This window comes from Elephantulus edwardii, unplaced genomic scaffold (genome assembly GCF_000299155.1).
Source record: "Elephantulus edwardii isolate Elephantulus edwardi_28Jun2011 unplaced genomic scaffold, EleEdw1.0 scaffold00007, whole genome shotgun sequence".
Taxonomy (NCBI): Eukaryota; Metazoa; Chordata; class Mammalia; order Macroscelidea; family Macroscelididae; genus Elephantulus; species Elephantulus edwardii.
Window position 1 is genome coordinate 16,896,276 of NW_006399757.1, and position 24,722 is coordinate 16,920,997.

The 24,722-nt window shown below is 36.2% G+C and overlaps 1 protein-coding gene across 1 annotated transcript in view; it reads left to right on the forward strand.

The window, feature by feature from the left end:
• Nucleotides 1-24,722, forward strand: part of AHR (aryl hydrocarbon receptor) — a 52,482-nt gene that overhangs the window by 11,095 nt on the left and 16,665 nt on the right. Inside the window, exons 2-4 of the mRNA XM_006880268.1 lie at nt 377-564; nt 18,502-18,605; nt 22,529-22,618. Of these exons, the coding sequence (XP_006880330.1) occupies nt 377-564; nt 18,502-18,605; nt 22,529-22,618 (382 nt within the window). The remainder of the gene's footprint in view (nt 1-376; nt 565-18,501; nt 18,606-22,528; nt 22,619-24,722) is intronic.

Consider the following 24,722-nt stretch of genomic DNA (forward strand, 5'->3'; position numbering starts at 1 on the left):
CCCTGAACAATGGCCAATTGCATTAGAGGAAAAAATATCCTAATAGATTCCTTTGTTGAATATCATGCCACAATAAGCATTTTCTTAAGCTATTCTGTGATGTGTACATTGGAACTTTAACACGTTGCCGCAAATGATGGCAAGATGTGTTTCTAAGCACTGTCATCAATATAAAAGTGTGCAGCAACGTATTAATAAAATATCAAGTATTTAATGCTGTTTTTCTTTATTAAAATACAAATAGATGTTAGGAAGCTTTATGTAAACTTGAGGTAAATTTTAAATGTTCATTTTATTAGAAAAATACTTGATTAGCTTTTACAATGCTGTAAAATTTGGCTTTTTCTATTCTGATGAATTTTTATTTGTTTTGCAGAGTAAAACCAATACCGGCAGAAGGTATCAAATCAAATCCTTCCAAAAGACACAGAGACAGACTTAATACAGAGTTGGATCGTTTGGCTAGCCTGCTGCCCTTCCCACAAGATGTTATCAATAAGCTGGACAAGCTTTCAGTTCTGAGGCTCAGTGTCAGTTACCTGAGGGCCAAGAGCTTCTTTGATGGTAAGACAGAGGATTTAATTCTATTAAAGTTTGTGGAAATGATAAAAATTAGCTAATGGTGAAAAAAGCTCTAAATTTATTACTATATAATGAAAAGTAAGTGGCAAACTAAATACATAATGGCTCTTAATTTTTTTTTTTTCAATTGCCTTCATCAAAGCAGATCCATGATACCATTCTCTGTAAATCACATACTGGAAAATTATATTAAGTGTACAGGTTCTAGTTTCCATCTTCCAAATAAAATTTTTAAAGTTTCTTTAAAGAATAATATTTGTATGAACTATAATATATTTTTTGCTTAATTTCAGTGTTTTACAGATATTTAATTTATCCTTTTATGTAAGTACATAATTCTCATTAGCTACTTGTTATTAACTATTAACTTCAATAAAAAAGAAAAATATTTTTTAAATATTTTGAGAGCTGCACTATAAAATAAAGAATCAGTAAAATTGGACTTTTGTTTCATTGTACTAGCAACAAAGTAACTTTTATCTAATGGTTTACATACGTCAGCTTGCTCAGCTATAAAATTAGGGATTTGAGCTAGTTAATGTGATTTATTAGTTTTTAATCAAATTGTATTTCATCATTGTAAGGTGTTTCAAATGGGTACTTTTGTTTGTAAGGCAGCAATAGAATTTTCAAGGAAATGTTTAGTCTTTTGACAATGTCATTCTGTCCTTACAAATGCTCATACAGGAATTAATGTTGAAATCTTGGTAATTTTTAGCAGTACTTTTCAAATACTAACTTACCTAAGATCATAAAGCTAGACCTTACTAAGATGCAATTTCTATTTTAATAAAGGTGTGGTCAGGCAATATGCATTTCTAACTAGCACTGAGAATGATGTTGATACTGTTGGCTCTGAGTAGTACCTAGACAGAATATCTATGCACACTTTAATTTTTATTTTTAAGTTTGTGCTTTTCTGCCCTAGGAAATAAAACTGTTGTTTTTTGGGGGGGGGGTTCCCCCAAACAATGTATTATGTTCTGTATAGAATTAGTAGAATGGATAGTAGTGTACCATTTAGGGAACTCTGGTGATTTAATTGTAAGGAGTTGGGTTACCAGTGAAAAGACATTCAGTTTGAATGCACTGACTTCTCTTCAGGAAGAAAATGAGCAGTCTTCTCCTCTGCAATTTAAAGCCTTTGAAAACTCCCCAGGGGACTGTCAGAGCTGTAAATTGAGTAAGAGGAGATTGCCCATTTTACTCCCACAAAGCATCTGGTGGATTTGAACCACATGCCTTTGGACAGCACAATTCACTGCTTATCAACTAGGCTACCATATATTTGGAAGCCTTTTGTCAAGGACCCCTCCAAAGTGATGAACAACAGTGATGACAGTTTGAAGACTAAGGCATACCTAATTCAGGCTATGGTCTTCTCAGTCACTTGGAATGCATCAGAAAGCTGAACAGTGAATAAGGGTGACAGAAGAAGACTTGATGCCTTTGAGTTGTGATGCTAGAAATGGGTGCTGAATATCCCATGAACTGCCAAAAGTTCAAATACATCTTGGATAAAGTGCAGCCAGAATGTTTATCAGACACCGAGAATGTGGAGCTTCATCTTTTATACTTTGGATATGTGGCTAGGCAAGGCCATTCCTTGGAGTGGGATATCATGCTTGAAAAGATGGAAGGTCAGTGAAGCAAAGGAAGACCCCAAGTGAAGTGGATTGACATGGTCATTTTAGCAGGGGGCTCTAGTGTGTCAGAGATGATGAGGATGGCACAAGATAGGTCAAGATTCAGGTCAACTGTTCATAGGTTTGCTGTGAGTTGCACTCGGCTGGACAGCACCTAACAGCAACAAAATAAAAGATGTATTGCAGTGGGAAAGTCTGCTGTTATGCACCTCTCCAAAGTACTGAAGAACAATGGTGTCACTCTGGAGATTAAGGTGCACATGATACAAGCCATGGTCTTTGCAATCACTTGTTATGCATCAGAGAGTTGAACAATGACTAGTGGAGGATAGAAGGGGGATTGATGCCTTTGAGCTGTAGTGTTGGAGAATTGTATTGAATATACCATGGACAGCTAAGAAAATGCCCAGGTTCATCCTGGAGATGGTTAAACTAGGCTGCTCCTTGGAGGCAAGGATTCTGAAGCTTCATCTGACATACTTTGGACATATTGCAAGGAGGGACCAGTCCTTGGAGAGGGACATCATGCTTGGCAGGGTGGAGGGACAGTGCAAGAGAGAAAGACCCTCTATGAGGTAGATTGATTCAGTGCCTGGGGTAGAGAGAGTAGGTGTGTCAGAGACAGTGAGATTGGCAAGGGATACAACAGGGTTTAGGGCTATTGTACACAGGGTCACTATGAGTTGCAGGAGACTTGACGGCACATAACAAGTTCACTTTATCTCAAAATCACCTTGGCTTCCTCTCCATTTACAAGTTCTTTAACCACACTGTGTATTCCCTCTGCATTGTAGTAGTCCTCATTTATAGACTCTTGCCTCTGGTTCCTTATTTTTTAGTGTCCTGTGTTTATTGTACTTTGTTTATTTCTATGTCTCGATCAGTTTCTGAATGATGTCCTCATGTATGTAAAGATCTGATTGTTGTCTGTGTTTGGCTCTCTTCCAGGTAATTATCTTTAATATTTCTTTTGGGGTTGGTCTTGTTTTCACAAGTTTTCATGTTTTTGATTTATCTAGAGATGTCCTAATTTCACTATTATTTTTGAGGGATAATTTTTCTGGGAGAAGAATTCTTGGTTGGCAGTTTTCTCTTTCAGAGTTTTACTTCGGTCATTTCATTGCTTTCTTCCTGCATGTATTCTGCTGAGAACTCAGAGTTTAGGTTTAGTGGTTCTCCTTTGTGGGTAACTTCTCATTCTTCACAAGTGCTTACAATACTCTTGCTTTTAATGTTGAAAAATTTGATTTTGTCATTTCTTGGAGTGTTTGTTGTTGTTTTAAATCTGTTTTAGCTTTGCTCAGATTCTTAAATGTTTCATAAGAATTAATTTTACCTGTAAAAATTGATAAATAGCCAAGTTAGGTGCAGGGAAATGCAATGTACAAAAAGAGGTTGATAGGGTGAAAGAAATTCTGGTTTAGCTTATCTTAGAGTTTGCACTTTTAAAAATTATTTCTCCGTTCATCAGTGTGATTATCTCTTTTTCATTCTAGTTAAGGTGTTATGAATAGATAGAGAAGTATTATTACCTAGTTATATTGCTTTTGTAGTTATGTGCTGTCAAGTTGCCTGCAACTTATAGCGACCCTCTGTACAAGAGCCCTAAACCCTGCTCTGTCCCTTGCTAATCTTACTGTCTCCGATACAACTATCCCCATTATCCCTGTGACTAAATCAATACATTTCATCAAGAATCTTCCTCTCCTGCACTGTCCCTCCACCTTCCCAAGCATGACGCCCCTCTTAAGGACTGATCCTGTGACATGTCCAAAGTAACGTCAAACGAAGCTTCAGAATCTTTACCTCCAAGGAGCAGTTATATTGTGCCTTATTATATTTTATTTTAGTTTTTGTATTGTCTGTCACCTTTTAACTGTCAGTGTGCATAAAAATTACCTGGGAAGTTTGATAAAATGTCCATTCCAGGGTTTACACTCTTCACATGCTTGTTCAGTAAATTCTCTGTAGAACTCACAGATCTTCAGACATATTTGAATATTCATATGCATGTCAAGAATCACGCATTAAAGGCAGTGGTTTAATCTAGTCTTGTTTATGCCTTGATTTGCTTTTAATTTTTTTTTCCTTTTCAGACGGACAAACTCAAATGGCCAAAATTGTAGAAAGACTCTAATTGTGTCTCCTTAACTTAGTATAGTGTGTAACATTTTCTCAGAATGCTTGCTAATAGAAACAAAGTTAGATGACAAATAAGGGAAATAATAAAGATCTTTTTCCAGGCCACCAGTGGCTTGGGAAGACAACATAATGTTTTGGGAACACAGAAGTTTGAAGGAAATCATTATGACCTGAATAGATGTTAGGTGCAAAAAAAGATGACTTGATGCATGCTAAAACTGGTTGAATTTTTATGTGCAGTTGCAATCACTGTCCTGATACTAGGGAAACAGTATAGCAAAGAGAAGGGAAGCTCCAAGTGAATAACAGGATGCAAACAGGGGGTGTGTGCATTCCTGCGGAAAGAACAATATAAACGAGTAATCATACAATCTTGTTAGAAAGGAAACTCAGGTTTTACTGTAACAATAGATATTTTTCCAAGAAAGTACATCTATTTATTACAAGTTTAAAAATCCACCCTGGATGAATCTTCTTAAATGTTGGAATCATGCTTGTACTATTACTTATCCATTTCTGATTAATCAAAACATTCTAAAAATACAACTTTAAAGTACTTGAAGAGGATTTAGTAATTGTCAGGATAATGGTAAAAAGCTGCTTGATATCACATAGAAATTATTTTTAATAAAACATAAATGTTACGATTACTTCATTCTAAATATTGTACAGTAGCAGGATATAAGGGGAAAAGCAAAAGGTTTTTTACTTTGAAAAACCCGGAATCTGGTGAATGAGATAATCTCACAAACTGAAGCAAATACAGTATGTAAAATGAAAGTACATAGTAAATGGCTTATCGTATGCCACTTAAAGAGCATTAACAAGGAGAATACTGGAATAGAAACTCCTTGAGTTTTATTTTATTTACTACTATATCTCAAGAATCTAAAACAGTGTCTGTTCTGTAGTAAGCTTTCAATAAATATTCATTGCAGTATTTTATTGCAGTGTTCTAGAGCATTTATCTGGATGGCAGTATAAAACTTGCATTTATTATGCCACTTGATATGTGTGTGTGTGTGTGTGTGTGTATATAGTAAGGTTTAAAATATTTTACTATTTCCAGACAATCATCTTTATTTGTTAATAGCCAGTTTCTATTATTAGTTCTTTCTTTCATTCAGTATCTATAAATAGATGTTTGCCAGAAATATTTGCACTCTTGAATTAGCGGCTGCTGATTGGCTGTCTCATAAGGTTAAATGTGTAAAAATATTTAAAGGCCCAAATGTCAAAACTATATATAGCTTTTTTGAACTAGATATTATCAGTTGTAAGCATCTTTTCAGTTGCTGCCCTTTGACATCTTTAGCTATATACCCTGTGCTCCATTGCCATCTTTTTACATTTATCATCATATCCTGAACCACTGATCCTTTTTCCCCTGGATGTACTTTTGAGCAACAACAACTTGTTACCATTTTTTTTTGGTGGGGTAGGTGTCATATTTAGGTGGAATATACAAGCAAGACACTTGTGGTTTGTTTTTTTTTTTTAAGATCACCGACTTGGTAAATCTTGTAAATTTTAAAACTACAGAAAAGGAAATATTTTTTTTCTTGATATTCTGCACAGTGGGTACATTTTGACATGTTTTAAGATAACAGTAATAGATTAGGAGCAATAGGAAATATGTTTCAGTTCTGTCCAATTTCCTCAGTGACGTCGTTCTTCTGTATTAACTTACCTTCCCCCTCTGCTTTTATCTTTTTTAATTTCTAAAGAGATATGTAAATTTTATATATTTGAAGCATTTCTCAACTGTTTTGTATATAGAAGATAACAAATATTCAGTTTTGTGATATTGTCAAATAAGTTAAAATATATTTATCCCCTCTCTAAAGGTTATTCGAATCAAACTAGAGAGATACCTGTAGGTAACAGTATATGTTGTCATTGTTGTTAGGGTGCCATCGAGTCAAGTATTTTGCATAATGATCTGTGAACAACAGATCTGAACCCTGTCCTAACCTGTGCCATCCTCACAGTCTCTGACTGTGGATCCAAGTAAGATGAAGTTATTGACAATTTCAATCTTTTCTCCATTGAACATGATGTTGCCTATAGGACCAGTAGATAAGATGTTTTGATATAGGATTTTTATTTTCTAGAACCCACATTTAAAAAAATGTAATAATATCAAACAGTATCACAATATAACCTGCATGCAAAATCTTGCTGAAGATTATGCAAAAAGTACTAGAACAGTACATTGACAGAGAGCTGCCAAATACATAAGCAGAGTTTAGGAGAGACCATGCACTAGGGACATCATTGCCAATGTCAGATGATTCTTGGCTTCAAGCAGGAATACCATATGAATGTTTGTGTTTTATCAGCTATGCAAAGAATTTGACTGTGTGGGTCACAACAAATTATGGCTGACGTTGTTGTTGTTATGTGCCGAAGAGTCGTTTCCGACTCATAGCGACCCTATGCACAACAGCCCTAAACCCTGCTTTGTCCTGCGCCAACTGCACCGCCTCTGACACACCCATCCCGATTAACCCAGTCACCGAATCAATCCATCTCATAGAGGGTCTTCCCCTCCTGCGTTGTCCCTCAACCCTCCCAAGCATGATGTCCCTCTCCAAGGACTCGTCCCTCCTGGCAACATGTCCAAAGTATGTCAGATGAAGCCCCAGAATCCTTGCCTCCAAGGAGTAGCTTGGTTTAATCCTCTCCAAGATGAATCTGTTTGTTTTCCTGGCAGTCCATGGTACATTCAGTACCCTTCTCCAGCACCACAGCTCAAAAGCATCCACTCTCTTTCTGTCCTCCCTAGTCATTGTCCAACTCTCTGATGCATAACAGGCGATTGCCAATACCATGGCCTGTATCAGGCGCACCTTAGTCTCCAGAGAGACACTGTTGCTCCTGAGTACTTTAGAGAGGTCCCTAACAGCAGACTTTCCCATCGCGATACGCTTTTTGATTTCCTGACTGCTGGTGCCAAGAGTGTTGACTGTGGAGCCGAGCAAACTGAAGCTGTGAACAATCTCAATCTCTTCGTCATCCATCCTGACACTGCCAATTGGTCCAGTGGTGAGAATCTTTGTCTTCTTGACATTGAGCCTCAGTCCATACTGAAGGCTGCAGTCCTTGACCCTTGGCAGCAAGTGCATGAGGTCCTCCTCAGTTTCAGCAAGCAGGGTTGTGTCATCTGCATAATGGAGATTGTTAATAGACCTTCCACCAATCCTGATGCCACAATTAGTCATCAATTTATAGGTTTTTCCCCCTTTTCATGAGGTATACAGAATTGAAGTAATACTAAATACCTGTGGCCTTTTAACTTTCATTTTAAACACAGACTTGAAAATCTCATCAGTTAAGAATGTGTGAGGCTTTGTGTTCTGGCTAATGGAAGTACAAACTACCTTAATCTTAGAGACTGTATTCACATAATGTAGTGCCATCAAGTTGATTCTAAAAATTTAAAAAAGATAAAAACAGCAGCAGAAAGGAAGTTAACACAGAACAGCTTAGGAGATTGTGAGGATGACACAGGATGGGACAGGGTTTCCTTCTCTTGTATATAGGTCACTGTTAGAACTGAGTCAGAGGCACCTAACATCAGCATATTGACATAATGTGTTGGATGCCATCGAGGTAGTTCCAGCTCTTGTTTTTGTTGGGTGCTGTCAAGTTAATGACTGTGTATAGTCGCGAAAAACATTTCCAGTCCTACCACATCCTTATAGTCTCTGCTATGTGTAAGGTGCTTGTTAAAGCCACTGTGTAAGTTCATGACATTGAGAGTCTTTCTCTTTTGCTCTGACCTTCTTTTAAGTTTTAAAGTATTGTAGTGGCATCTGACTTCCACTCACTATTAAAAGAAGTAATAGTTAGTCATCATTCACATCCACAGCACAAAGTCAATTCCTTATAGTCAGACATGCCCACATGCTTTTATGTATGCAGTTACTTCCATCAATTCTAGCACCAACCATCCCTTCCAGGGCACTTGCTTCTCTACTCCTGGGTCTGCTAATTTCTTTCAGAGGAAACAAAGAATATACAAAACATACTTGTCATTATGGAGTTTATTAAGAAAGTTAACAGGTTACAATTTTCCACTTCTTTCATGCTGGTTTTTAGGTTCTCATATTATGTCTCTGAATCTGCCCCATCTTAAGCCTGGTGGAATGGCATGACTGATCATACTCTCCTCATTAGGAATGTACCTATCTTGTCTGCATGTTTCTCCCAAGAGGCAAGTGAATTATCTGATTCATATTATTAACATAGCCCTTAGCATGTGTTAAAGGCAAAGCAGTGACAAGAAAACCCCTTTTGAATAATCAGTGCACTGCACTGCCATCAAGCATATCTTTCTCCAGGGGACTGACTGCTGATAACATACCCAACATATGTGAGAAATGTTATCATCCTTGCTCTGTGTAGCATTCTCATTTTATTCTTTGAGCAGTTTATAATAGATTCAGTATTTTTTTAAATTAGTTTGCATTCAATAATTCATTTACATTGTGTTTCATTCATGTACATTATGTTATATATAGTCATTTACATTGTTTCATACATATTCATATACATTCTATTATTATTATTGATCTGTGCCTGTAACTACTCTGTTATTTTGAGACCCCTTTGAATTTGTCCTATTCCTTCACCTCCCCATCCTTCCACTAAACTCGGCTATCCCCTTTGTCCACCCCTTTCCTCCTTTTCCCTTCCCTTTTTGGGTATTTACACATCTTACCTGTTATCCTTCTGTTTTTATAATAATGGTCTTATGCAGTATTTTTTTTGCCAGTGCCATAGTTCAAAGGCATCCTCCTTATTTGTTGTCCAGCTTTTATGTGTGATTAAAAACTCCTTTTGTGTAAGTGATTTGCACCGTGGCCCTCAAAGCAGCATCCTCACTCTTTAGCACTGTAACGGATCCTGTGCAGCAGATTTCTTGACTGTTACTTCCAGGGGTTTTGATTTTGAATCCAAATAAAATGAAATCCTGGCAGTTTCAGTCCGAGTACCTAAATAACATAGTAGAACTTTCTATGTGTTATAAAATAGTAACACTAAAGTCTGCAAAGCAGCACAGTTGTATTACCACACATAATTTTTATTGTTATTGTTAGATGCTGTTGGGTTGAGTACAGCTCATAGTTATCATATGAACAAGAGATCTGACCCCTGTTCTGTGCTGCTCCATCCTCACACTTCTAAGAGCTCATTGTAGCTGTCACTGTGCTAATCCACCTAGTTGAGGGTCTTCCTCTCCTTTGCTGACCCTCCACCCTTCCCAGCATCATGTCCTTCTCTGAAGAATAGCCCTGCCTAGCAACCTGCCCAAAGTATGTGTGGAGAAGCCTCATTCTTGCCTCCAAACATCATTCCACTTTACCTTCTCCAAGACCTATCTGTATTTTCTTGGCCATCCATGGGATGCTTTGTGCTCATTTCCAGCAACACATCTCAAAGACATGAGTTCCTTTTTTGTTATCGTTATTCATTGTCCAGCTCTCAGATACATAACAAGTAATCGGAAAGACTATGGTGGCCTGAATCAGACACACCTTAGTCCTCAAACTGACATCATTGCTCCTCAAGAATTTGGGGTAAATAAAATAATCCAGGGGAAAACATACAAGAAATCAGGAAAAATACCAAAAGTGAAATGTTCTCATACTTTTAAAGATAGGCAGAGGAGGAGTAGTTCAAATTTATGGAATATAAAATTATAGTAGAGAGATGATGTTTCTCTTAAAGATATCTTCTGTCAGTGTTTAAAGTTCTAAAATTAGTAAGGCATGGAAAATTTTTGTACATAGACATAGGAACTTTAATGAAATTTTATACTGTATACAAAGTAATAACAACACCAGAGTAGAAACGTCCAAGTGACTTCAGACCTCCACTAACATCAGGAGGAGAACCAGTATGAGCAGCCTAAGGCCAATTCCTGTGAGGTGAGATTACGTATATTTCCACCTTCCAGCCTTTGTCTCCTTATCCTGGATCAAAGTACGCCACTTTTAATTTCAAAACTAAGTCAAACCTATATGAGGTAGCTACTGTATATTTGATACATAATGAATTTTTATTTCACTGCCTTATATTTCAGTTTTAAATTATATACTTCAATTCTTCTTGTATACAGTCAGGATCAGAATTAGATTACAGGACACATTCTGTTTAGGCATGGAAGTTATAATTTTAGAAAAAATTGGGAGAGTTCAGTCCAGAACTTAAATTACTCTCCAATTTCTGATGTTCTAAGACAGTGATTCTCAAATATAGTACTTGGTCCTCAGCATCAAGTGAGAACTTGTTGGTCATCGATATGTGAAGGCCTTTCCTTATTGATACTCAGTTCACACTCTGCAAGCTGGATTCTAGCATTGTGTTAGTTATTAGCCTTCCAGGTAATGGTAGTCTTTACTCAAGTTTTAGAACGACTACTATAATTAATGAAATTCTGATGTGTAGAGTATACAGAGCTCTGGTGGCTTGGTGGTAAAGAATTACACAGCCAACACAAAGACAAATTGTTTAAATCTTAAATCTATTTCACAGGAGGATGATGGGCAGTCTCTTCCTGTGTGATTTACTGCCTCTGAAAACCCATTGGAAGGTTAGCTATGGGTCTTGTACATAGTTAACAACATTCAGAGTATATAATCTGAATACCACATTGTACATATGTAGAGCAATGCAACTCATTCATGAGTGAAAAGATAGGTAGACCAACTGCTCTCATTGGCTCCTTGAATTCAGAGAATTAGTGCATAATTGGAATGCTCTCGTGGCTTAGTGAGTAGTGAGTTACTCTCTCAACCCAAAGGCAATCAGTTCAAATCCACCAGCTACTTCATGAGATGAAGATGGGCAGTCTCAGTAGTTTACAGTTTCTGAAAAACCTGCTAGCTGGTCTGGTCCATAACAACAATGAATAGTGATAATAAATTACACAGAACCAAATATGCAATTCTGTGAGTAGCAAGTAATATCTTTGGGATTCCCTCTCCACATAATGGGTTGAAACAAATTATAATTTTAAGAGCTTTATCAGCTTTGAAATTATAGTTTTACTTACATGTGTTTCACAGACATTGTTTTGTATAGTTGAGTTGAAACTGTCTCATAAATGACTTGCCATTGAGTTTTCAGAGGGAGTAAATTGCACAGGAGGCCACAGGTGGATTCAAACTACATGCCTTTGCGTTGGCAGTACAGGTCCTTACCAGGCTACTAGAGTGCCTTAAAAAAAAATAAATAAAACAAACACATTAATTACTCAGAATATAGTTATTCAGGATATAATTCAGGAAAGAAAAAAACATTCAACATTGACGTACTTATAAAATGCCCTAAATTTACTTTTATTTTGTCTAGATAAATAGAAATTCCGAGGCAGAGTAAAAAAAAAAAGTTCATTTAACAAGTACTCAGCCATGCAGACCTAATCTCTAGTTTCTGAAAATAGAAGAGATTAGTATAATTTAATTTTTTTTTTAAAAAAGTGTTTCTTCCTTTTTTTACACCCCCAAGAGGAGAAAACATTATTTACAGCAGAAACCACCTGTATTGAAGTAAAATACATATCTTTTACTATAAAGGATATAGAAGCATGTCTCTTTATATACTTGGTATATTTTACTTTGTAATTATTTATAAACAGAGCCTGGAAACACTGCATGGTTCAGAATTGGGAAGGGTGTGCATCAAGGATGTGTCCTATCTCCATATCTTTTCAATCTATATGTGGAACAGATTATCCGGGAGGCTGGGCTCTATGAGGAGAGGTATGGCATCAGGATTGGAGGTAGACTCATCAACAATCTACATTATGCAGATGACACAACCCTGCTTGCTGAAACTGAGGAGGACCTGAAGTGCTTGCTGTAGAAGGTCAAGGATTGCAGCCTTCTATATGGATTGAAACTCACCATCAAGAAAGCAAAGATTCTCACCATTGGGCCATTTGGCAGCATCATGATTAATGGTGAAGAGATTGAGATTGTTGACAGCTTCAGTTTGCTTGGCTCTACAATCAATACTCTTGGTACTAGCAGCCAGGAAATTAAAAGGTGAATTGCAAAGTCTACTGTCAGAGAACTTTCCAAGGTGTTGAGGAGGAACGATGTCAGTCTGGAGACTAAGGTGCACCTGATACAGGCCATGGTCTTTGCAGTTACTTGCTATTCATCAGAGGGCTGAACATACAGTGACTAGGGATTAGAAGGAGAGTTGATGCCTTTGAGCTTTGGTGCTGGAAAAGAGTGTTGAGGGTACCATGGACTGCTAAATTCATCCTTAAGAGGGTGAAGCCAGGCTGTGCTCCTTGGAGGCAAGGATTCTGAAACTCCTTCTGACATACTTTTGACATGTTGTAAGGTGGGATCAGTCCTTGGAGAAGGATGTCATGCTTGGGAGGTTAGAGGGACAGCGCAGGAGAGGAAGACCCTCGATGAGACGGATTGATTCATTACTGGGGTAATAGGGATAGTGTGTCAGAGACAATAAGGTTGGCAAGAGATAGAGCAGGGTTTAGGGCTCTTGTATACGTAGGGTTGCTGTAAGTCGCAAGTGTCTCGACAGCACATAACAACAAGTGGCAAGAAGCTGTGCTGAAATCCTGAAGGCACATGGTTTGAGGCCAAGAGCTGCTCCGTGGGAGAAGAATGGGCAGGCTCTTCCCAAGTGGTTAACCAGTGCTTGCATCAGTGGGCTTAAAGATGATGAGAATGGCACAGAACAAGAGAGGGTGCAGAACTGTTGTTCATAGGGCCACCAGTTGTACTCTACCCAAATACACCAAATAATGAGTGAATTGACTTTAAGGCTGTGGGTTTGGATGTACTTTTAATGTAAGCACTCTTAGCATAAACTCAGTATATACCTCATTTGCTCTTAATAAAGTCTAGATATTGCCCAGGTAACTGCATGTTATTTTAATGATATTCATAATAACATTTCTAAATGAGTATGATTGTTCTTAGTAGTTAAGATTTTACAGACGAGAAAGCTAAAGGTCGAAGGTGAAGAGCAGAGTGGGATAAGTCTGGGAGGTGGTTAATAATAGCTCATATCAGGGTCAGGCTGCCTAGGTTTTTATTTAGACTCTACCACTTAAAGCTTTATGACCTTGGGGAAGTTTCTTAATCTCTCTAAGTCTCCATTTCCTAATCTATTAAAAAGACTATGATGTCAGTCTCATAGAACTCCAGTATTGTGAAGATTAAATAAGATATAAAAGACTTGGCATACAGTGTTTGCTTAGTAAGTGTTCGGTAGTATTACTAAGCAATTTATTTAAAGACATACTGATGGCAGGAGGTAATATTTATAACAGTATTTTATTTTACCTTCTTGTTTTTTATTCTAGAGGAGTAAAGCATAGTATTAGCTAGTATAATGTACAATAATTTTAAGAAGAAAGTAAATGTGAGATGAACAAATAAAGGACAAATTTCATGGAAAGGTAACAATTATACAACTAGATAGAGAAGATAGGACTTGAAGCAAGCTTTGTAGAAAGCCATAGTAATAACTTTTTAAAACTGGAAATGGGAAGGGAATGCACCTTCCTGGCCTCCTCTTGGCATGGGGTAGTTACTTAAGTCCTTTACCAGTGATTAACCTTAAACATGAGAGAGCAACAAAAGCATTTATATGTGTTTTGGTAAGCCCCTGCAAGTAATCATTTCGTCCCTTTCTTAAGCGTGTTGTAGGAAATGATTCAGATCTGACACTTAAGCAGGTTTTTAGAGACTGTACATCGCATAAGAATGTACATCACTTGCTCTTCTTTCTCCTGTGGATCATCTGGTGGATTTGAACCATTTGCCTCTGCATTATAAGTGCAGCTCTTTACCCAGGAGTCCACCAGAACTCCTGCTTTTAAGCATAGATATCCATATTACATATTGTCTTGCTGACATTTAGAGTTGTAAATGTTTAGAAAAAATTATTCTTTCTCATTTTTAAATTGCCATTTTAATTACATCTCATATTGATATTTAATAATTTTTGCATTCTTTTTTGGTTCTTTATATAACTTACATACCCTTTTTAAAGACAAGGCCTGTCTACTGTATGATTGTGTTGGCTAATACTTCTATACTTTAAGCTCTAAACCAAATCATAAATCACTCTCACATGAATGATCTCTTTCACTTCTTATTCATCGTCACAGTTTTCAGGTACTGTTGAATCTGTTCTGACTTGTAAGAGCTCTGTGTACAACAGTATGAAATTCTGCCCATTCCTGCACTGTAATTATTAGTAGTATGGTAGAGTCAATTGTTGTAGCCCTTAGGTCACTGCTTCTCTTTGAGTGCCTTCCTTTCTCTTGTTCATCCTGTTTTACCAGGTATGCTGTCCTTCTTCAGGACTGTCCCTTCTGATAACATATACAAAGTACATGAGACAGATCTTGCCATCCTTGGTTCTAAAGAGCATCCTGGCTGTACTTCTTCCAATATGGATTTGTTTATTCTTCTGGAAGTCCCTGGTATATTCAGTATTCTTCACCAGTAATTTAATTGAAAGGCTTCAATTCTTTGGTCTTCATATTTGTTGTCCATCCTTCACATGTATAATTACTGTGGCTTGAGTCAGGTATACTTTAATCCTCAAAACGACACATTTGCTGTTTAATACTTTAAGAAGGTTTTTTGTAGATTTTTGCCAATGTAATAGAGTCATTTTTGTTTCTTGACCTCTCCTTTTATGAGTGTGTTTGTGGACCTACAGTAAAGTTAAATGTTTGACAACTTCGCTATTTTTCTCCATTTTTTTAATTTTGCTGCTTATTGGTCCAGTATGAGAATTTTCATTTTCCTTACATTAATTTTTTTTTCTTTATGGCCATGCTGAAGGCTGTAACTCTGATCATAATCAGTAAGTGTTTCAAGTCTCTTCTTTTTCAGTAAGCAAGATTGAGTTATCCACTTATCACAGCTTATTGACTCTTTGTCAATTAACTCTTGATGTTTATCTGCTACCAAAGTAAGTTGAAACTGATGTCTGTCCCAATGAGTAATGAGAATTTGAAACAGGATTTATAATGAATATTGTACATTTGACACTGATATTATCCACAAAGGAAATGATCTTTTAAAATTGGGTTTTATTTTGCTTCCTTCAAAATGTAAGGGTTTGGCTTGGAATTGGGAGGGTTTTTGTGGGAGATTGATGGTAATGGGTGTTTGGTATTTTTAACGGCATGGCCTATGAACTTATCGCATAACTCTTAAATTGTACCTCCTCCTGGAACTTTTGGAATAGGAGTGTGGTTGACTCTTACTGTGAGACTTTAGTATGTTGAAGGATATACTGCCCTTAGAAAGTAGCTTTAAAAAACAAACAAAAATCCCTTAACAAACGATGCAGGGAAGAAAGGTCATTTTTCTAATGTACCTTCGAGCAAGAGAAGATTAAGCCTTTCCTTTGGTCATGATTAGTTATTAGGTCAATTAATTTAACTCACATGATTTCTTGTACTAAGGAAGTCTGTTCGTTGGCCTCTTCAAATTGGTACATTTAGAGGCCACATTTTTAGCCTCTTTCAAAGTGATATGTTTCAGGTTCTAAAAAGGTATAAAGTTTTTGGCATAAAGTTCTTAGTGATAATGACACTTGATGAATTTCCCTTCCCTCTTTTGGAAAAAGCATTTCTAATTTACCAGAAAATAGGCAACAAGTATTAAAACGTTTGATGTGTGATGCTTTACTCAAATTCAGAGAAAATTTAAGCCAAGTAATTTTATGTGTGTAAAAGCTTAACAATTAAAATGTCTTAAAAGAAATGTAAAAATCACCTTTTTTAGTGGAGGGTTTTTATAAAATTTAAATATTATGTTATAAAGAAATCATAAAAACATGGAAAGGTGATAATAGACTTATTACAAAGTATTTAATCCGCAGGTTGTGGGAAATACTGACAATAATTAAAGCTACCTTTTGTATACCAAGAACTTCATATAATTTTGTTATTCTTCACATGAACCCGAAGAATGGAGTTTTTGCTTTGTTAGTTTATTTCCGTCACTACTTTGTATATTAGGAAATAGCTCAAATTTGAACTCAGTCTTGTCAAATACCCAGTATCTACATACTTACATATGTACTTAAATTTTTTTTTTATGTTTGTATGTGAAAACATACTAGGTAAGTGATAGCTATTAAGTTCTACTATAAAGACACTATAAAATTATAGTGTCATCTAAACTATAAATATATTGCATTCTCACTTTCTATCTCTTATTCTAAGCATAACAAGTGGTAGAGAAGAGCATCCATCCTCCTGCCAGACCTTATTTCATATATGAAGTCCTCCAGCAGTTAGAAGATAGAATGAAGGAAAGGCAACCTTTTACTAATTAGAAATAAACAAAACAAAAAAAAATGTCAAAACCATTTGTTGTGGATAACTTTTAAACATACTAAAACTAACAATAAGTTAATAATAAAGATTTGAACAAGTAGAAAAACATATTCTTAGATATGATGATTCAGCATCTTAGCTACACTGTCAGTGAAGTGGCAATTCTTTGATTTGTAAGTTTAACATGATGATAACAAACTAAATTTTTTTTAAAAAAACAACTTTGACTAAGTGTTCATGTCTTCACATGTCTCTTGATGTATAGATATACACTTTAAAATTATTTTTGTAGATGTAAAGTCTGAGGAATCTTACTTTCAAAATTGAATAGCTAGGGATAGAAGAGTTTATAATAGTGTGAATGCAGTTCTTTGAAGCGCCTGTGTATATGCCAAAAGTCATATAGTGAACTTACTAAAAAGATTTTCAACAGTCTGTCCACTTGGCAAAAGAGTTACACATTTGTATGGTTAACTAACCATATCCATCCATTAATGTAGGGTTTGTTTTTGTTGTGTATACCAGTATTCCTAATTACCTCATTTTTGATATACAAAGACTTATTTTTATTTTAACTCTTTAAAATTGACTATTTTGGGGGGGTATGGTTTAAAATAATATTTGGTATTTTTTTTTCATTGTTGAACATTTTCTTTGCCCAAACCCTCCCCCACCTCCAACTCACCCCACATTGTAACCCTTGTTCCAAATTGTTGTCATATATGTAATGACTAATCATGTATTGGACAGTGACTAGGGAGGATAGAAGGAGAATTGATGCCTTTGAGGGTACCATGGACTGCTAAGAAAACAAACAGATTCATCCTGGAAAGGGTTAAACCAGGCTGCTCCTTGGAGGCAAGGATTCTGAGGCTCCGTCTGATATACTTTGATCATGTTGTAAGGAGAAACCAGTCCTTGGAGAAGGACATCATGCTTGGGAGGGTGGAGGGACAGCACAGGAGGGGAAGGCCCTCTAGGAGGTGGATTGATTCTGTAACTGGGGTAATCGGGATGAGAATATTGGAGACAATGAGATTGGCACAGGACAGAACAGAGTTTAGGACTGTTGTACACAGGGTCGCTATGAGTCGCAAGCGACTCGACGGCACATAACAATAACAACAACAATCATGTATTGCCTTTGGAGAGTTCTTCCTCTAATCTGTTTTAATGCAAACTTCATTATCCACTCTTTTCAAACACACCCATGTATATCCTGTTTTCTTTTATAACAGCAGTATTATGCAGTGTTTGTCTTTTTGTGAATGAGATATTTCATTCAGCATAATATCCTTCAGGCTCCCCTTTATTGTGTAATATTTTAAGAGTTTGTTGTCTTTCAGTGCTACATAATATTCCATTGTGTGAATGTATCATAGGTCTTCTATCCATTTGTTTTTTAATAAATACTTGGGTTGCTTCCATCTCTTTGCTATTATGAATAACACAGCAATGAAGGTGGGTGTGCATATGTCTGTTTGAGTTGTACCTCTGGTTTCTTTGGGGTATATTCCCAGTAGTGGAATTTCTGGGTCAAATGATATTTCTATTTCCAACTTTTTGAAAAAGTGTCAGACTCCTTTCTATAGCTGCTCTACCATTTTACATTCCTTCTGGCAGTGAATAAGAGTTCTAATTTCTCCACAACCTTGCCAGGATTTGTTGTTTGCTACCCTGTTGGACTTCGCTGTTGTTTCTGGGGCAAGTGCCTATTTTAAAAAACTAATGCACTATATAACTTTATTCTTATGGGTTTCCTTGTCCTCACAGTTGCATTGAAGTCTTCCCCTGCTGACAGAAATGGAAGCCAAGATAACTGTAGAACCAAACTCAGAGAAGATTTGAACTTGCAGGAAGGAGAGTTCCTATTACAGGTAAGTTTTAGTAAATATGATTCTTTTAATAAGGAGAAATATCATATATTTAATCACATTACCTTGTCAGATTCTCATTTTTCATGATGTACAATTGCCATCATTATAGTTTGTTTAATACTTTGAACATGGAATCATCAAGCAATTATCACTGAAATATGTTTAATAAAGATGTTTCCAGAAGTACTATAAACCTCATGGCTTACATTTTTTATAAGAAAGCTTTTCCTGCAACCACTATGGAAGGCAGTATGGCGTTTTCGCAAAAAGTTGCAAATAGAAATACCATTTGACCCAGTAATTCCACTACTATTATGGGAATATAACCCAAAGAAACCATAACTGCCATCCAAGCAGTTATTTGACACCCATGTTTATCATGGCTTTGTTCATAACTGGCAAAGGGTTGGAAACAATAAGTGTCTATCAACAAACAAATGGATAGAGAAGCTGTGGTATATTCACACAATGGAATACTACACTGCTTTGAAAAACAAAGAATTCATGAAATAGACAAAATTGGTGACCCTGGAGGACATTATGCTGAATAAAATATCTCGGGCACAAAAAGACAAATACTGCATAGTGCCACTGTTGTAAAATGGGACTGACATCTGGGTTGGGGGGAGACTTAGAAAAATTGGATGAATTATGTATACTGCATTGAAACAGATGAGGGAGAGAACTGTTTAAAAGGGACATATGATTAGATATTATTGTCATGACTGGAGTCCAAACTGAAGGCTGAACAGTGAAGTGGACTTGGGGGGAGGGATTATATAACAATGAAAGAATTTTTCTTTTACTTTTCAAAGAGAAGAGCGAAGTTGGGGAGGGCAGGGAGGAAAGTACAGTGAATGAATGGAAATCTAAAGTCTTTGTAAACTTTCACTAAAATTAATAATAAAAAAGAAGAAAAAGAAGAAAGCAAGCTTTTCCTTTGGTTTTAAGCAAGGAGTCAAAAATGATTAGATAAAAATAGGGAGAAGAGGGCAATGAGTATGTTAATGCACAAGGAACAGCCTGGAAAAGGAGAGTGGCAATCGTTGTGCAACTGAAAGAGTATCATCAGTATCATTGACTTAACCATATGAGGGGTAAAATTGTTGAGTTGGTGTGTATATTCTTAACAACAACAAGTAAGCTTATTTTTAAAAAAGCAATGTTTTACTTTATAGTTTATAATTTTTACAATAAATTATCAGTAAGATCATTATTATATTTTTATTATTCAGATGTCTGTTTTTAGTTTTAAAACATATTTTATCTGGTACAATGTAATAATATGGTTATTATCGTAAAAGGAGTAGATGCAACGTCAAAGTGGCTGAGTCTGACTTCTACCTCCTTCATAAAGGGGAACTGTCCCCATCAATAATATTTATAGTACGAAACAAATAGCTGTGTGGTCTGACATGCCACCCACCATGCTCTTGCACCTATTTCTGTGTATCATTAGGTCCGATGTACATTACAGCTTGACTCACAAACTTTACTCACAGTGGTGGAATTTATTAAGGAAATAGGTTAGAGGTTAGGAGAGGCAAAGGATATCTACATAATGTAAGACCAGGTTTAGCCCAGCAGTACCAAGCTATATTAACAAGACATAATTCCTCAGTTAGTGACAATCCAGGTTTCAGTTCATCAGCACAAATGCAAAAAAACCTCTAATACCATCAATCACTCAGCAGACTTTATCTCAGAACAGTTACAGAAAAGCTTTTCCTTCAGTCATCCAGCAAGCAAAACTTTTAACTATAACCTTCACCTCCAGGATTCCTCTGGTAATACCTTGCCACAGTATCTCCATCACCATCACTGCCTGTCACAGAGTGGAAAGCTTTCTCTTATATTGGTCCCACAGCTGTTGATGATTTGCAAGACTATGCCCTCCCCAAATGAGACTAAGGCAGTAGCTAGAAAAACCAATATTCAAGGGTTCTCATACTCTTAATTACAAAAAGGTATCATTTTCAACTCTATTAGTTGAACTTACAAAAGGATCAGTTGTTATTACTTCAGAGTAAACTGTAATCAGTTGCAGTTTACTTCAGAGTAAACTGCAACATGATTTTCAGGTAGATAAGACAAATTAATAATAATAATAAGGCTGAAAAATAATGATCTAGTTTATAAATATGAAATTATCTTGTCAGTTCCTTTTGTTAATTTACTAAGATAATAATGCCATATGAATATGTGCTCTAGAGTTTTTAAGAACATTTAAAATACATAATGAATAAGGATGGCAGGAGAAGAATTGATGTATTTTGAGTTGTAGTGTTGGAGAAAAGCACTGGATATCCCATGGACTTCCAAAACAACAAGTAGATATGTCTTAGAAAAAGTATAACCATTGTTCTTTGGAACCAAAGATAACAAAGCTTCAACTCACATATTTTGAAAATGCCAGGAGATCCTATTTCTTTGAAAACGACATTACATTTAGAAAGGTAGAGGGGTGAGCAAAGGAGAGGAAGACCTTCAGAGAGATGAATTGACACAGTCCCTTGCAGCCATGGACTCAAATGTGTTGGGGATCATGAATATGGCACAGGATAGGACAATGTTCACATCTTTTCTTCATAGGATCACTATAGGACCAACCCAACAACTCTTAGAAACAAGATAAATGAAAAATTTGTATGCATCCTTTTAGTCTTCCTTTTATTCTGATAATTAACATTTGTCTAAAGGGATTTGCCGTTGCAGATTACATTTTCCTTGTGTTGTAATTTCCATTAGTAAGTTTGCAGAGATGTGCTAAATTTGTTTAACTAGTAGAAATGCATAATAAAACATAAATGTGATCAATAGATAGTATTGTTTTGGAAACAATATCTTTTCCGGATTAAAAAAACAAAACAGTGAGTGTATACTATTACCATCAACTAAAATTTCAAAGTATTCAATTTAATATTCATTATATATTTGAGTTTCTGGTGAAAAATGGTGCCCACATCATTCTTAGTCCTGAGATTACTAGTGAAGTATAAAATATGAAATCCACAATCAGACCTTAGATACAAGTTAGAATTGGATTGATCAGTAACGTACAAAGATAGCCGCTATGCACCATGATCGTTAGATGGACAAGATTTGGAGCCAAACTGACTTGACCTCTTAAGTCTCTAACTTTTAGGAGTTACTGCATCTTTCTTTATCTGTCACTTTTTTTTTAATGAAACTGGAATATGGTGCCTAATTTATTGAATTCTTTGGAGAATCCATACAAACCATTGAATACCTAAAAAATTTGTTTGGAAAATAGTTGAAACTCTGGTGGTTTAGTGGTAAGGAGTTGTGTTGCCACCCCACAGGCACACAGTTCAAATCTACTAGCTGCTCCATGAGAGAAAGATGGGCAGTTTCCTCTGAAAATCACTGGAGAGTCACCTATGTTTCCACCTCAGTTTTATCTCCCAAATAAAACAGGCTTGGAAGCAGGAGTGGCATCCACTTCCAAAAGGCTTGCCTCCGGAAGCTCTATGAACTTGGAGAAAGATGAAATTTTTGTGGTCAAGACTTTTATTCACAGGGTTGCAATGGGTTATCTATGTCTCTACGGCACTTAACAACAATAATCCTTACAGAGATCCAGATAGGAAAAACTTTTTGTGCAAATACATTTCAACTGTCATTGCTACTTGAAATTTAAATACTCTCAACATATAAAATGGTTACTTTTTATTGAAAAACAAGATATATGTAATACCCATAAAATATAAAATGTATGTGTAATACAAATATAAAAGTTATGAAATAAATACAGCATTTAGTCCATTTCAGTGTACTATAATTACTAATAAATTTAGGTTCAAATAACATGCTTTCTGTTTTCTTCTGTGCATTCCAGCTATACTGCGTGGCTTACTCTGAGCCAGTTCTTTATCATTCTGTTTTCTTTTTCTTCCCTATAGGCTCTGAATGGATTTGTGTTGGTTGTAACTACAGATGCTTTGATATTTTATGCTTCATCCACTATACAAGATTACCTAGGATTTCAGCAGGTAAATAGGAATTTTTATTGCATAATTAAAGATCAGTGTGGGGTTTTTTTGGTGGTTGTTGTTGTTGTTATTATTATTATTGTTATTATTATTATTTTCTGTGTCTTTGTACTGTTAAATTGGATCTGACTGGTACAGGAGGAGATGGCCCCTCCTTCTCCAGCAGAGCATCTGGTGGATTCGAGCCACATATTTCTGAGATTGCAGTGCAGCTTCTTGCCACTAGGCCACCAGAGCTCCCCTAAGATCAGTGTTTTTTAAAAATAAATTTTCTATTTTATATGTAATTCTATAATTTAAGGATACAATTGAAACTTTGATATATAAAGTATCAAAATATATATTCTTCAGTGAAAAATATTTTGCATAATAGTGTTTATAGTTTTAGTAATTTACTACATTGTAATCTCTTTAGGTAGTTATATGATTTATTCATATTGTGCATATTTTACTCTTAAACATCTTATTAAACAGTATAAAAAACTATTTGAAGCAAAAACAGATGGGGAGGTATAGAATATATTTGTTGTCAGTAGTATGTGAGGACATCAGACTGCTGTGTATGTAATGGTACAAACAAAATACTAAAGCTTAGACCTTTACTTCCTCAACATTCTCTTTTTTAATTTAATTTTATTTTGATGGAAGATTTACAGAGACTCTGGATTTCCATTCATTCATTGTTGCACTTTCTCCCTCCCCCTTCCCCCCCCCCAGTTTGCCCTTCTTTTTGAAAAGTAAAAGAAAAACTCTTTCATTGTTACTCAGTCCCTCCCCCCTAAGTCCACTCCTCTGTGCTACTAGGCTAACCTAAAGAACAGATAAACACTGGTAACTTAGCGGTACAGTTGTGCTGCCAACCCAAAGGCACGCAGCTTGAATCCACCAGATATTTCACAGGAAAAAGATGGACAGTCTTTTAATTTACTGCCTCTGAAAACCTGCTGGAATTAAGCTGTCAGTCAGTTCTGACTCTTCGGTACACAACAACAAAGAACACAGAATATATAAGAATCATAATAGGTAGACAAGAGGACAAGATATATGCACTGTAAGAAACAGATGAGAGAAGTTGTTAAAGGAAATAAGTGTGACTTGAGTGTCTGACTTGTTTACTTGTAAAGTTTTGTAAAATTGTACATTTAATGTTGTAAAGTATTTTCAGCAAGAACATCAGCTATAATTTGAGAGCAGTAAGTACATTTTAATTCTGTCTATTCTTAGAAACAGAAATGAAAACTCACTTCCACTGTGTTAGTTTTAACTAGTACTGACAAAATAGGACTGCCACATAGGTTTCCCAGTGCTATGACTCTTTGTAGTAGCACACCCTCTCACCACACAGTGCCTTTCAGATTCAAATCACTGACCTTTTAGTTTAGAGCCCATGCTACCCGGGCTCTTTTAAATCTCTAGTCTTCATTTCCAGAGTCTTTGTTTCTTTTCTTTTTTTTTTTAAAAATTTTATTATTTTTGTGTGAGTGTACCATCAAATCAGATCTGACTGGTACAGGAGGAGATTGTCCCTCCTTTCCCGGCAGAGCATCTGGTGGATTCGAACCGTGCGCCTCTAGGATTGTAGTTGCAGCTCCTTGCCACTAGGCCACCAGAGCTCCCCTTAGTCTTTGTTTCAATCATAATAAACCAAACCTATCACCGAAGAGTTAATTTTAACTCATAACAACCTAATTTGGTAGAGCACAAGTGCCCTATTTTTGCTAAATGCCATTAATTCAACCATAACTCATAGCTCGGAACCCTGCTCTATCCTCGCCCAATCTCACAGTCTCTGACATACTTACCCTTTTTACCCCAAACACAGTCAGTCTCATCCAGGCTCTGTGCCTCCTGCACTGTCCCTCTACCCTTGCAAACATGATGTCCTTTACCTCTAAGGAACAACTTGGCTTCACCCTCTCGATGACAGACTTGTTTGTTCTCTTGGCAGTCCATGGTCTGTTCAGTACTCTTCTCCAATACAACAACTCAAAAGCATCAATAGTTCCTCTGTCCTTTTTAGTCATTGTCCAGCTCTCTGATGCATAACAGGTAATTGTAAAAGACCATGGCTTAGATCAGGCATACCTTAATCTCCAGAATGACA